The sequence below is a fragment of the Procambarus clarkii genome, chromosome 69 (assembly GCF_040958095.1).
Source record: "Procambarus clarkii isolate CNS0578487 chromosome 69, FALCON_Pclarkii_2.0, whole genome shotgun sequence".
NCBI lineage: Eukaryota > Metazoa > Arthropoda > Malacostraca > Decapoda > Cambaridae > Procambarus > Procambarus clarkii.
The window spans coordinates 22,513,023-22,528,091 of record NC_091218.1 but is presented as its reverse complement, the minus strand read 5'-3'; the positions used below and the strand labels follow the sequence as shown (position 1 = coordinate 22,528,091).

At 46.9% G+C, this 15,069-nt stretch overlaps 1 protein-coding gene across 1 annotated transcript in view; it reads left to right on the top strand.

The window, feature by feature from the left end:
* The first annotated feature begins 12,667 nt into the window (after positions 1–12,667).
* Positions 12,668–15,069, top strand: part of LOC138355885 (golgin subfamily A member 6-like protein 2) — a 10,471-nt gene continuing 8,069 nt past the window's right edge. The window contains exon 1 of the mRNA XM_069311434.1: positions 12,668–12,697. Coding sequence (XP_069167535.1) covers positions 12,668–12,697 — 30 coding nt within the window. The remainder of the gene's footprint in view (positions 12,698–15,069) is intronic.

Below are 15,069 nucleotides of genomic sequence, written 5' to 3'. Positions count from 1 at the left end.
TCGCCAGTGAAGCACTTGTTCCGGAAGCGTTCGAACGCCATCAGTTGTGAGTCGTGTGTAAACCGTTTATCATTGATAAACAGCGGGTTTGGCGGGTGCATGGAATGGACTTTGGCCCTTTGTTTATGAGGACGTGCTGGAAACAAAGAGGTGCGATTTGACCACAGGAAGAGAGGCACTGAAGCAATTTGAAGCACTGTTCGACAAAAGTTCGAACGTCAGTTGAGAGTCTTAGGGTTTTTCTTAATTGAACACCGGGTATGTCTCGAAAGATGTGCTCAAAAACACCCATTACTTACATTTCTCCTTTCTGAAAAACTGTCGGAGCTAAAATAAACCTTCCGGTTTACATCCACCAATCCCAGAGGGCCTATAGAAGCCGTCTCGCTCCTCATTGGCTCAGACCTCTTGATTTATGGATGTTGTGGCCACTTAGAGGCTGCCACGTGTCATTCGCCGCTAATTAGTTGAGAAAGTCTAGCTGAGAAGACTTTGAAGTCTCTTAGCGGCCAAGCTTGTATAATGACCAACACACACACACACACACTCACACACACACACACACACACACACACACACACACACACACACACACACACACACACACACACACACACACACACACACACACACTATTCTAAGTCTATTCTTAGACTAGCCAAACTGCCTATTCTTGGACTAGCCAAACTGCCTATTCTTGGACTAGCCAAATTGCCTATTCTTGGACTAGTCAAAGTGCCTATTCTTGGACTAGCCAAAGTGCCTATTCTTGGACTAGCCAAACTGCCTATTCTTGGACTAGTCAAAGTGCCTATTCTTGGACTAGCCAAAGTGCCTATTCTTGGACTAGCCAAAGTGCCTATTCTTGGACTAGCCAAAGTGCCTATTCTTGGACTAGCCAAAGTGCCTATTCTTGGACTAGCCAAAGTGCCTATTCTTGGACTAGCCAAAGTGCCTATTCTTGGACTAGCCAAACTGCCTATTCTTGGACTAGCCAAACTGCCTATTACAATATAATGCCTTTCCAAAGGAGGGCCAAAAAGAAAAAAAAGAAAGGTCAAGCTTCCACTATGGGGGTCGTCGAATGACCCAACTGGCAGGCGCAGGTCGAAGCATTTGGGCTAATTGGTGCAGTTACTGGAATACTGATTGTCAGAGAGACTCGGTTCGTATCCTCTTGATTAGTGGTCGGCTCCTGATTGCCATATGTGGAGTGGCTTTGTGACCTAGGGATCACTGAACACCTTGTTGCTGCTTCTGCTGCTGCTGCTGCTGCTTCTGCTGCTGCTGCTTCTGCTGCTGCTGCTGCTTCTGCTGCTGCTGCTGCTTCTGCTGCTGCTGCTGCTTCTGCTGCTGCTGCTGCTGCTGCTGCTTCTGCTGTTGCTGCTGCTGCTGCTTCTGCTGCTGCTGCTGTTGCTGCTGCTGCTTCTGCTGCTGCTGCTGCTGCTGCTGCTGCTGCTGCTGCTTCTGCTGCTGCTGCTTCTGCTGCTGCTGCTGCTGCTTCTGCTTCTGCTGCTGCTGCTGCTGCTGCTGCTTCTGCTGCTGCTGCTTCTGCTGCTGCTTCTGCTGCTGCTGCTTCTGCTGCTGCTGCTGCTGCTGCTGCTGCTGCTGCTGCTTCTACTGCTGCTGCTGCTGCTGCTTCTGCTGCTGCTGCTTCTGCTGTGCTTCTGCTGCTTCTGCTGCTGCTGCTTCTGCTGCTGCTGCTGCTTCTGCTTCTGCTGCTTCTGCTGCTGCTGCTTCTGCTGCTGCTGCTGCTGCTTCTGCTGCTGCTGCTGCTGCTGCTGCTTCTGCTGCTGCTGCTGCTGCTGCTGCTGCTGCTGCTGCTTCTGCTTCTGCTGCTGCTTCTGCTTCTGCTTCTGCTGCTTCTGCTTCTGCTGCTGCTACTGTTTCTGCTTCTGCTGCTGCTGCTGCTGCTGCTTCTGCTGCTTCTGCTGCTGCTGCTTCTGCTGCTGCTGCTTCTGCTTCTGCTGCTGCTGCTGCTGCTTCTGCTTCTGCTGCTGCTGCTGCTGCTGCTGCTGCTGCTTCTGCTGCTGCTGCTGCTTCTGCTGCTGCTGCTTCTGCTTCTGCTGCTGCTGCTGCTGCTGCTTCTGCTGCTGCTTCTCTGTACTTGCTTACATGTGGTCCTTCCCAGTTATGTGACTTGGACTGAGTCTGTACCTGCATCTGTAATTTTGGTCATCTGTCAATGTCTCTTCTCTCTCTAATGTGTTCTTGCCTGTGTGTGTTTCTGTTTCTGCATGTGTCTGCTGGCATTAGTCTGTCTGCCTATATTTGCCTGCGTCTGTATCTATCTGCTATGTAAACCGCTTCTCGGTGAATATAAACTTTACTTTGATCCTGTACAATGTTTCAGACTAAAGTATACTTCCTGGCAGGTCAGGAAGCTCTTGGATGGGTGACCTCGGCTGCCCCTCTGAATTTTCCCTGATTGAAGCCCATATATATCCAGCTAGCACAATCTAACTTAGTCATAGTTATGCCCTTAAAATGTAATATTACGAATAAGCGCCGTATTGAAAATATTACCGTACACATCTCTTGGATTTTGTCCTCTGTCGCCGTGAGGATTATGATAGTTAACGAAGCCTGTTTTGCCACGAAAAGAACTTGTTTTACCCGTTTATTAATGTGTATTATAGTGTAAGTCTCGGTTATTTTCGATATAAAGTTAAGGCAGTTTTGTCTGTTAAGGATAAGATGGTCTTGTTGTAAGTTTAAGGATAAGATGGTCGTCTTGTAAGTTTAAGGATAAGATGGTCGTCTTGTAAGTTTAAGGATAAGATGGTCGTCTTGTAAGTTTAAGTATAAGATGGTCGTCTTGTAAGTTTAAGTATAAGATGGTCGTCTTGTAAGTTTAAGGATAAGATGGTCGTCTTGTAAGTTTAAGTATAAGATGGTCGTCTTGTAAGTTTAAGTATGAGATGGTCGTCTTGTAAGTTTAAGTATAAGATGGTCGTCTTGTAAGTTTAAGTATGAGATGGTCGTCTTGTAAGTTTAAGGATAAGATGGTCGTCTTGTAAGTTTAAAGATGAGATGGTCGTCTTGTAAGTTTAAGGATAAGATGGTCGTCTTGTAAGTTTAAAGATGAGATGGTCGTCTTGTAAGTTTAAGTATGAGATGGTCGTCTTGTAAGTTTAAGGATAAGATGGTCGTCTTGTAAGTTTAAGTATGAGATGGTCGTCTTGTAAGTTTAAGTATGAGATGGTCGTCTTGTAAGTTTAAGGATAAGATGGTCGTCTTGTAAGTTTAAGGATGAGATGCTCGTCTTGTAAGTTTAAGTATGAGATGCTCGTCTTGTAAGTTTAAGGATAAGATGGTCGTCTTGTAAGTTTAAGTATGAGATGGTCGTCTTGTAAGTTTAAGTATGAGATGGTCGTCTTGTAAGTTTAAGGATGAGATGGTCGTCTTGTAAGTTTAAGGATAAGATGGTCGTCTTGTAAGTTTAAGGATGAGATGCTCGTCTTGTAAGTTTAAGGATAAGATGGTCGTCTTGTAAGTTTAAGGATGAGATGGTCGTCTTGTAAGTTTAAGGATGAGATGGTCGTCTTGTAAGTTTAAGGATAAGATGGTCGTCTTGTAAGTTTAAGGATGAGATGCTCGTCTTGTAAGTTTAAGGATAAGATGGTCGTCTTGTAAGTTTAAGGATGAGATGGTCGTCTTGTAAGTTTCAGGTCTTAGCACGTGAAGATAAAGGATTCTGTTAACGGCGTCTTGTTGCGCATGCATGACCGCTCTTGTTTATATTCATTATAACTCATTCGCCTGAAACAATTCATTGATTCAACGTCTAATATGCAGATGATGAGTCACAATAACGTGGCTGAAGAATGTTGACCAGACCACACACTAGAAGGTGAAGGGACGACGACGTTTCGGTCCGTCCTGGACCATTCTCAAGTCGATTTGTGTATCTCAAGTCTCAAGTCACACAATCGACTTGAGAATGGTCCAGGACGGACCGAAAAGTCGTCGTCCCTTCACCTTCTAGCGTGTGGTTGGACTTGATACACACAATCGACTTGAGAATGGTCCAGGACGGACCGAAAAGTCGTCGCCCCTTCACCTTCTAGTGTGTGGTTGGACTTGATACACACAATCGACTTGAGAATGGTCCAGGTCGGACCGAAACGTCGTCGTCCCTTCACCTTCTAGTGTGTGGTCTGGTCATCAGCGTCTAGTAGTTCCGGCAATTTGTTGTATATATCTTCAAAAATTGGCCACCCGATGTGTCTGATTAGATAAGTATTTTCTAAGTTAAAATTATCACCAAGTCCTCGAAATGTTAAGTATATTACTTTCATTTTTTTTTGTCTTTGAATATAACCAGCTCGTATGAACGGAATGCATAAGGTTTATATATTAGTGTGGTATGTTTGTCTGGGTATGTTAGTCTGGGTATGTTAGCTTGGGTATGTTAGCCTGGGTATGTTAGCCTGGGTATGTTAGCCTGGGTATGTTAGCCTGGGTATGTTAGCCTGGGTATGTTAGCCTGGGTATGTTAGCCTGGGTATGTTAGCCTGGGTATGTTAGCCTGGGTATGTTAGCCTGGGTATATTAGCTTGGGTATGTTAGCCTGGGTATTTTGGTCTAAATGTCATCTTTATCGTTTAAACTTGATATACCCTCATGAGAACTTTTTCCGGTTTTCAGGGCGGAACGTGCCCATGAAATGCCCAGAATGTGAATGCATTTTATGCATCTTAACTCGGTAGATCTATCAATAATACAATTTGTTTTTCATACCTCATCAATTTGCATTGAAGATAAGAAAACGCAGCGCTGGGATAGGACTTTTGGTCGATGTATTTTCGATGTATTTTTGGACTTTTGGACGATGCAGGTGTATTTTCTTTATTAGTATTAGTGTATTAATTTATTAGACTTTAGTATTTGTTCAATCTGTTCTTAAAAGTCACCGAAATGTTCATTTCAATGACACTATTTGACTGACTGTTCCACCAGTTCAACCCAATCGTCAATACACTTGTTAATGAACCATCCACCCTCTGTTTGTTCACCCAAAATCCACCCTCTTGTTCACCCCCCCCCCTCTCATCCACCCAACACCCACCGACCAGTTAACCAATACACCTGTTCAACAGTTCACTTGGTCACCCATCTACAAATCAGTTGCCAACCAATTTAAATCCATTGTTTCAAGTTCTGTCTAGAATTAACAGCATACCAAGTATATCGTAAATTATGTGTATGTCGCATCTAGCCGTGCTCTATAATCACTCTATGTCGCATCTAGCCGTGCTCTATAATCACTCTATGTCGCATCTAGCCGTGCTCTATAATCACTCTATGTCGCATCTAGCCGTGCTCTATAATCACTCTGTGTCGCATCTAGCCGTGCTCTATAATCACTCTATGTCGCATCTAGCCGTGCTCTATAATCACTCTATGTCGCATCTAGCCGTGCTCTATAATCACTCTATGTCGCATCTAGCCGTGCTCTATAATCACTCTATGTCGCATCTAGCCGTGCTCTATAATCACTCTATGTCGCATCTAACCGTGCTCTATAATCACTCTATGTCGCATCTAGCCGTGCTCTATAATCACTCTGTGTCGCATCTAGCCGTGCTCTATAATCACTCTGTGTCGCATCTAGCCGTGCTCTATAATCACTCTATCCTTCACTCTGCGTCTCTGAGACCAACCCGTTCTCGCACTTGCTTTTTGTCAATATTGGCTTATTTAATAAGTGCATATGTGACATACAAATTGAATGTGAATATTTTAGTTTACCTTGAAAAGCTTCCTAGAAAACATCGACCTCACCTAACCTTCTTAGTATGTTAAGATAAGCATCTTATTGCTTCTTAATTACAATTATTACTTAACCTATACCGTTGATAGGTTAAGTAATAATTGTAAATAAGAAGCAATAAGATGCTTATCTTAATATACCAAGAAGGTTAGGTGAGGTCGGTGTTTTCTATGAAGCTTTTCAAGGTAAACTAAAATATTCACAATCAATTAGTATGTCACATATGCACTTATTAAATAAGCCAATATTGACTATACGAAAGTGCGGATTGGTATAAACGCAGGCAAGTGGATTACTGTTTGTATCCAGACACATACACGTGCTTGTGTCCATAGATTCTGACGAATCATTGGCCCAAACGACCACTATGCAATCGGATTGATCAACGTGCCAAGAGCAGGTTAACATGTACTTCTATCTATCTATCCCTGTATTATCTATCCCTGTATTATCTATCCCTGTATTATCTATCCCTGTATTATCTATCCCTGTATTATCTATCCCTGTATTATCTATCCCTGTATTAAAAATAAGCCCACGTCTGCATTGAATTGCATTTGCCACTTCTCTCCCAAACTTGACCCTTATTGAGGGGCTCCTGCTGGGTCATAATTATCTCATGAATTTATAATGCAGGTTGTTATGAGTCTTTTTTTTTTGTATTATTTTCTACCACAGACGTGGCCAGACATTTACAATGCTAACCAGCATATATACATTTTCTTCTGTCCTCCATGGACAGGGTTAGAGATGTGTTAAACATATAGTTCAAGGGTTTATTGAACACTCAACCACAGATGGTGATTCGGTGCTTTTAAAATGCTAGGAAGGCCTCGGGGCAAGTCCTCTCGCTGCTCTACTTGTGATGCTGTGACTCCTACAGCATCATCATCTGTCTATCTCAATGCTGTCGTATACTTAAACACCTGTGACATGCATTTCCGGGCTCACCATAGCCCGTGCTACATGGACACTTCGTTCTGAGTAGGTAAATCTATAACAATAACATGCATTTCAACTTTTATCCACTCTGGCCAAGGTGTGTCGAAATACCTTCTCTCTCTCTCTCTTTACCTCCTCCTTTTGTAATGTCGATATACACAATGTTATAATGGGTTCCCCCTTCAAGATGCAACGGTATGCAACGGGGGGTTAGATTCATTAGACAAGAGTGCTGCTCACTCGTAAATGACGTCTTGCTCTCAATGTTGACATCAATTTACGATGCTGCAGATGTTTACGGACCTCGAGTTGGGCGTTTTTGGAAGCTCTATGTAGAGGAGCATAGAGCTGTGAAGAGCTTTTGGAAGCTCTATGTAGAGGAGCATAGAGCTGTGAAGAGCTTTTGGAAGCTCTATGTAGAGGAGCATAGAGCTGTGAAGAGCTTTTGGAAGCTCTATGTAGAGGAGCATAGAGCTGTGAAGAGCTTTTGGAAGCTCTATGTAGAGGAGCATAGAGCTGTGAAGAGCTTTTGGAAGCTCTATGTAGAGGAGCATAGAGCTGTGAAGAGCTTTTGGAAGCTCTATGTAGAGGAGCATAGAGCTGGGAAGAGCTTTTGGAAGCTCTTTGTAGCCTCTTTAGGCTGCGTGTTCAGCTGGTGTGGTGCTAGAGGGTGTAGAGCGCTCTAATGGTCCTCTTTAGTTGAACTGAGTCTCTATTTGGAGATCTAGACCTATTTATTGACTCCTATTCACTGAATTTACATTCTTTTACATTATTTTTGTACTAACAAAAACAAATCTTCAGGATTTCAGTTCTTTTAATTTCAAATTCTGACACTTTATACATTATAAAACTTATTATTATTGAGAAACTCAGAGCCGTGGGGAGGATTCGAACCAATGCTCTGGGTACTCCCAAACAAACGCCTTAGACCACTACACCACGACATGGTAATAGGCGTTGTAACCTGGGATTCAATGTTTTTTTTTAACATTTCGTGGTGTAGTGGTCTAAGGCGGTTGCTTGGGAGTACCTAGAACATAGGTTCGAATCCTCTTTCACGGCTCCTACTGATTTTGTCAGATGGATACATGATGTTAATGTGATTTCGTGTGTTGTAATTTGTGTTGTAGTTGTTAAAGCAACAACAACAATGACGATAAAGATAAATACAACTGTAGTATAGTTATACTGAATAATTTTCATAATTAGAGGTTTTGTCTTTTATGTTAGCCTAATGTATAGCTTCTAATGTTAGGCTTGCCTCTTGTATGTGTAAGGCTTGTCACTCACATATGTGACCCCTCCTATATATATATATATATATATATATATATATATATATATATATATATATATATATATATATATATATATATATACACCAAGCATAGATCTTAACTATAGACCTGCCTCTTCCATACATAGTTTCCTCTCTACACACATACAGTTATACGGTCTAATATTGCTACCCCTATACTGACCATTCTTCAACAGCACACTTGACTACCTATTCTGTACAGACTACCCCCCAACCCACCCACACCCCCCCATTCCCCTTCAGCACAAGACCCCACAGACAAAGACCCCCACAGACTCTTTTTCCCCTCCCCCATACCTCAGTCTCACGATCACAGTCCTCAATTTTTTCGACCTCTTCTCTCCCCCGACGACACGACCTGTCCTCTCCTCCGGTGGTTATCTTGAGGTTATCTTGAGTTGATTTCGGGGCTTTTAGTATCCCCGCGGCCCGGTCCTTGACCAGGCCTCCACCCCCAGGAAGCAGCCCGTGACAGCTGACTAACACCCAGGTACCTATTTACTGCTAGGTAACAGGGGCATTCAAGGTGAAAGAAACTTTGCCCATTTGTTTCTGCCTCGTGCGGGAATCGAACCCGCGCCACAGAATTACGAGTCCTGCGCGCTATCCACCAGGCTACGAGGCCCCTGGAGGCATGACCACCTGACACAACCACTTGACAGCACCACCACCACCTGACACACGCATGACAGCCGTCAACCACCCGCCCAAGCGCTGTGCCATAAGGAACAAAAATGACCCGCAAGATTCCAACCGATTTCTTTTAAGGTGCTTAATTAAACCATTTTCATTTTTCATTTTTTTTTTCATTTTTCAGTTTCATTTTTCACCCCCCAACTGAGCCCCTCTATCCTTCTCAGGCTACTATTAAGGACAACATTTTCTCCCTAACCTATTCTACCTTTTATGCCTATTATACCTATTCTTCCCTATTGGTAGGGGGGGGGGAGGGGGGGGGGTGATACTGGGCAGTTTGCCCACTGACCATCTAGAGCAGGGAACCACAGCCCCAAATATTCCTGACCTGTTTGAGGTGGTCAGGATTATTGGACTCGGGCCCACAAGAAATGAATGGACAGGAGGAAATCAGGTCTAGCCAACAGGTTCTCATAGGGTCGTTAACCTCACTAGCCCGCGCCTCCACCCTCGCTCTTATTGCTCAAGGTGTTCCTCTCTCTCTCTCTCTCTCTCTCTCTCTCTCTCTCTCTCTCTCTCTCTCTCTCTCTCTCTCTCTCTCTCTCTCTCTCTCAGGGTCCATCTCCACTGGACCATATATCTCTGATGCACTGTATGCCCATTCTGTGTCGCCCGGGTGAGTAGCGGTTATCTTCTTGAGGTTATCTTGAGATGATTTCGGGGCTTTTAGTGTCCCCGCGGCCCGGTCCTCGACCAGGCCTCCACCCCCAGGAAGCAGCCCGTGACAGCTGACTAACACCCAGGCACCTATTTTACTGCTAGATAACAGGGGCATAGGGTGAAAGAAACTCTGTCCATTGGTTCTCGCCGGCGTCCGGGATCGACCCCGGGACCACAGGATCACAAGTCCCGCGTGCTGTCCGCTCGGCCGACCGGCGGTGACAATAACTAGTCAATTGTAGTCAATACTTGTAGTCAATACTTTGTAGTCAATACAACTAGTCAATACTTGCCCGAAACGCATTGCGTAATAGTGGCTTCAGGCATTGTATGTACTAGCTCTATCTATATATCAATCCATTAATGTAACATCACTTGTATGTATGTACCTTACCTGAATATACATATTTATTTATTTATTTATTAATTGCAGGTCAAGACTAGACTCTACCGGGATTTACTAGCCAATGTCAGCCTTCCTATCCATCTTTCCTATCCATCTTCATCCACGGGGGGAGCCGAGCGGACAGCACGCTGGACTTGTGATCCTGTGGTCCTGGGTTCGATCCCAGGCGCCGGCGAGAAACAATGGGCAAAGTTTCTTTCATCCTATGCCCCTGTTACCTAGCAGTAAAATAGGTACCTGGATGTTAGTCAGCTGTCACGGGCTGCTTCCTGGGGGTGGAGGCCTGGTCGAGGACCGGGCCGCGGGGACACTAATGCCCCGAAATCATCTCAAGATAACCTCAAGATAACCTCCTATGCCCCTGTTACCTAGCAGTAAAATAGGTACCTGGGTGTTAGTCAGCTGTCACGGGCTGCTTCCTGGGGGTGGAGGCCTGGTCGAGGACCGGGCTGCGGGGACACTAATGCCCCGAAATCATCTCAAGATAACCTCAAGATAACGGGTGAACTCCTCCTCCTGGTCGAAGAACCATTAAGTTATATAGTTCGCTAGTGTAGTGGATTGGGCAGTTAGGGGCGAGTTGCAACCCACTAATGCATGTTAAGTCTCCCTTAAGTTAAGTCTCTCTAACCTAACCTAACCTAACCTAACCTAATCTAACCTAACCTAACCTAATCTAACCTAACCTAACCTAACCTAACCTAATCTAACCTAACCTAACCTAACCTAACCTAACCTAATCTAACCTAACCTAACCTAATCTAACCTAACCTAACCTAATCTAACCTAACCTAATCTAACCTAACCTAACCTAACCGTATCTGATTGCGCTGACTTTAATTGGCGTTAGAGATGGTTTAGCTGTATAATAGTCAAAATTGGCCAAATGCGCCGCTTAATCTTATTTTTTGGGTCGTGATATTTATAAGGAGTGAGTCAAAGTCTGTCTTGACAACTGTTTTGATCACAGGGAAGACTGCTTGACAGCTGGTGGAGGGACCAGATCACAGGGAAGACTCCTTGACAGCTGGTAGGGGGGACCAGACCACAGAGAAGACTCCTTGACAGCTGGTAAGGGGACGAGACCACAGGGAAGCCTCCTTGACAGCTGGTAGGGAGGACCAGACCACAGAAAAGACTCCTTGACAGCTGGTAGGGGAGGACCAGATCACAAGAAAGACTCCTTGACAGCTAGTAAGGAGACGAGACCACAGGGAAGCCTCCTTGACAGCTGGTAGGGGGGACGAGACCACAGGGAAGACTCCTTGACAGCTGGTAGGGGGGATCAGACCACAGAGAAGACTCCTTGACAGCTGGTAAGGGGACGAGACCACAGGGAAGCCTCCTTGACAGCTGGTAAGGGGACGAGACCACAGGGAAGCCCCCTTGACAGCTGGTAAGGGGACGAGACCACAGGGAAGCCTCCTTGACAGCTGGTAGGGGGGACCAGACCACAGGGAAGCCTCCTTGTCAACTGGTAAGGGGACGAGACCACAGGGAAGCCTCCTTGACAGCTGGTAGGGGGGACCAGACCACAGGGAAGCCTCCTTGACAGCTGGTAAGGGGACGAGACCACAGGGAAGCCTCCTTGACAGCTGGTAGGGGGGACCAGACCACAGGGAAGCCTCCTTGACAGCTGGTGGGGGACCAGACCACAGGGAAGCCTCCTTGACAGCTGGTAGGGGGGACCAGACCACAGAAAAGACTCCTTTGACAGCTGGTGGGGGACCAGACGACAGGGAAGCCTCCTTGACAGCTGGTAGGGGGGACCAGACCACAGAAAAGACTCCTTTGACAGCTGGTGGGGGACCAGACCACAGGGAAGACTCCTTGACAGCTGGCAGGGGACTTGATCTCACTGAGGAACGATCAGATCCCACTACATGAGCTGAAGAGGTAGTCGACCCCACCACCACAGTGCCTGAAGCGTCCAGTAACTTACGAATGAAGCCTCCTCCCCCCCCCCCCCCCCCCGTCCAGCCACTTGGACTGGACGGTAGAGCGACGGTCTCGCTTCGTGCAGGTCGTCGTTCGATCCCCGACCGTCCAAGTGGTTGGGCACCGTTCTTTCCCCTCCCCCGTCCCATCCCAAACCCTTATCCTGACCCCTTCCTAGTGCTATATAGTCGTAATGGCTTGGTGCTTTCCCCCTGATAGTTCCCTTCCCCCCCCCCTGAGTCATATCAACCCGGTCGGCCAAGTATCAAGGGAGCCGGTCGGCCGAGCGGACAGCACGCTGGACTTATGATCCTGTGGTCCTGGGTTCGATGCCAGGCGCCGGCGAGAAACAATGGGCAGAGTTTCTTTCACCCTATGCCCCTGTTACCTAGCTGTAAAATAGGTACCTGGGTGTTAGTCAGCTGTCACGGGCTGCTTCCTGGGGGTGGAGGCCTGGTCGAGGACCGGGCCGCGGGGACACTAAGCCCCGAAATCATCTCAAGATAACATCTCAAGATAACATCTCAAGATAACCCGCTGCTTATATTTAGCCAATATTTTACTGACCACGTTTTACTGATTCAGTAAAATATTGAATAAATAAAAAAATAAAAATTTACACGTTTGCTGGCTTATCTTGAGGTTATCTTGAGATGATTTCGGGGCTTTAGTGTCCCCGCGGCCCGGTCCTCGACCAGGCCTCCACCCCCCAGGAAGCAGCCCGTGACAGCTGACTAACACCCAGGTACCTATTTACTGCTAGGTAACAGGGGCATTCAGGGTGAAAGAAACTTTGCCCATTTGTTTCTGCCTAGTGCGGGAATCGAACCCGCGCCACAGAATTACGAGTCCTGCGCGCTATCCACCAGGCTACGAGGCCCCCCGAGGCTTCAAGAAATACGTGTCATTGTATTCTTCAGGATCCAAGATGACTATCAGCATCTTTAGGATGATGTTAGTCAGTCTGCTGTGATGCGGTGGTTATCTTGAGGGGGTTATCTTGAGATGATTTCGGGGCTTAGCGTCCCCGCGGCCCGGTCCTCGACCAGACCTCCTTTTCTTAAACAGGCCTCCGTTGAGTCTTAACAGCATCCCAAAGATTTGTTCTGACAAATGGGATGCTGACAGATTTGTTCAGCATCCCAAACTTTCTGGTACACAGAAATAGGTCGCCATTACCGTTCAATTACACAGTTCTCACAGTTTTATTACACATATTTCACCGTAGGGAGCAGTGAAGTTGGAGGTAATAGTGTACTGGGTTACCTTGAGGTGCTTCCGGGGTTTAGTGTCCCCGCGGCCCGGTCGTCGACCAGGCCTCCTGGTTGCTGGACTGATCAACCAGGCTGTTGAACGCGGCTGCTCGCAGCCTGACGTATGAGTCACAATCATCACAGTCACCAATTATGGAATCATATCTGTCCTGTATTAAAAGCTTAACCTCTGTTCATTCTCTCTTGACTTTATACCTCCAAGGAGTGCCGGACCAACCGGGCTGTGGTGGGTATGTGGGCCTGCGGGCCGCTCCAAGCAACAGCCTAGTGGACCAAACTCTCACAAGTCAAGCCTGGCTACGGGCCGGGCTTGGGGAGTAGAAGAACTCCCAGAACCCCATCAACCAGGTATATGTGGGCCTGCGGGCCGCTCCAAGCAACAGCCTGGTGGACCAAACTCTCACAAGTTAAGCCTGGCCACGGGCCGGGCTTGGGGAGTAGAAGAACTCCCAGAACCCCATCAACCAGGTATATGTGGGCCTGCGGGCCGCTCCAAGCAACAGCCTAGTGGACCAAACTCTCACAAGTCAAGCCTGGCCTCGGGCCGGGCTTGGGAAGTAGAAGAACTCCCAGAACCCCATCAACCAGGTATATGTGGGCCTGCGGGCCGCTCCAAGCAACAGCCTAGTGGACCAAACTCTCACAAGTCAAGCCTGGCCTCGGGCCGGGCTTGGGGAGTAGAAGAACTCCCAGAACCCCATCAACCAGGTATATGTGGGCCTGCGGGCCGCTCCAAGCAACAGCCTAGTGGACCAAACTCTCACAAGTCAAGCCTGGCCACGGGCCGGGCTTGGGGAGTAGAAGAACTCCCAGAACCCCATCAACCGGGTATATGTGGGCCTGCGGGCCGCTCCAAGCAACAGCCTGGTGGACCAAACTCACACAAGTCAAGCCCGGCTACGGGCCGGGTTTGGGGAGTAGAAGAACTCCCAGAACCCCATCAACCAGGTATATGTGGGCCTGCGGGCCGCTCCAAGCAACAGCCTAGTGGACCAAACTCTCACAAGTCAAGCCTGGCCACGGGCCGGGCTTGGGGAGTAGAAGAACTCCCAGAACCCCATCAACCAGGTATCAACCAGGTATCAACCAGGTATCAACCAGATCATAATTGAGAACATATCATTAAAACCTTTTCCGGGTGCATTGTCTGTTTTTAAAGCGAGCGATTTGGGTTACAAGGAAAGAGAGAGAGACAGTGCCTTAATCACAGCCCCTTAAGCGGGTGTTTTCAAGCGCCTTCCCCCCGAGGCGAGATTAAGAGCGCTCAAGAGAGTGGAGGAGCAGGGAGGGGGGGCGGGGAATTAACTATCATTGCTCATCAATATTCCATCTCCAACCTCCTGCCCATCTAACTGGCTTTGCCTATACAGGTTTTAAGTTACTCGTCGACCCGGCCTCTTGCCAAGTGCAGATGATACATGGCTACAAGAAAGCATTGTATGCTACCAGAGGGAGCCGGTCGGCCGAGCGGACAGCACACACTGGACTTGTGATCCTATGGTCCCGGGTTCGATCCCGGGCGCCGGCGAGAAACAATGGGCAGAGTTTTTTTCACCCTATGCCCCTGTTACCTAGCAGTAAAATAGGTACCTGGGTGTTAGTCAGCTGTCACGGGCTGCTTCCTGGGGGTGGAGGCCTGGTCGAGGACCGGGCTGCGGGGACACTAAAGCCCCGAAATCATCTCAAGATAACCTCAAGATATCCAGCTACAGCCAAACGCTGAGCTTAATCCTCTGTCTTAATCGTAAATTACAAACACACACATTTGGTCAATATTTTGAGGGTTTTTAATAGCATCTTTATCTGGTTTTCTCACGATATTCTCCTTATCTTTATCTGGTTTTCTCACGTTATTCTCCTTATCTTTATCTGGTTTTCTCACGTTATTCTCCTTATCTTTATCTGGTTTTCTCACGTTATTCTCCTTATCTTTATCTGGTTTTCTCTATTCTTCTTTCTCGTTTATCTCCTCTCTCCTGCGTGTTATTCCTTCCTCTTCTCTACCTTCCAAACATCTTCATCTGTTGTAAGCGGCGGACTGATCTTTGTCGCTGTG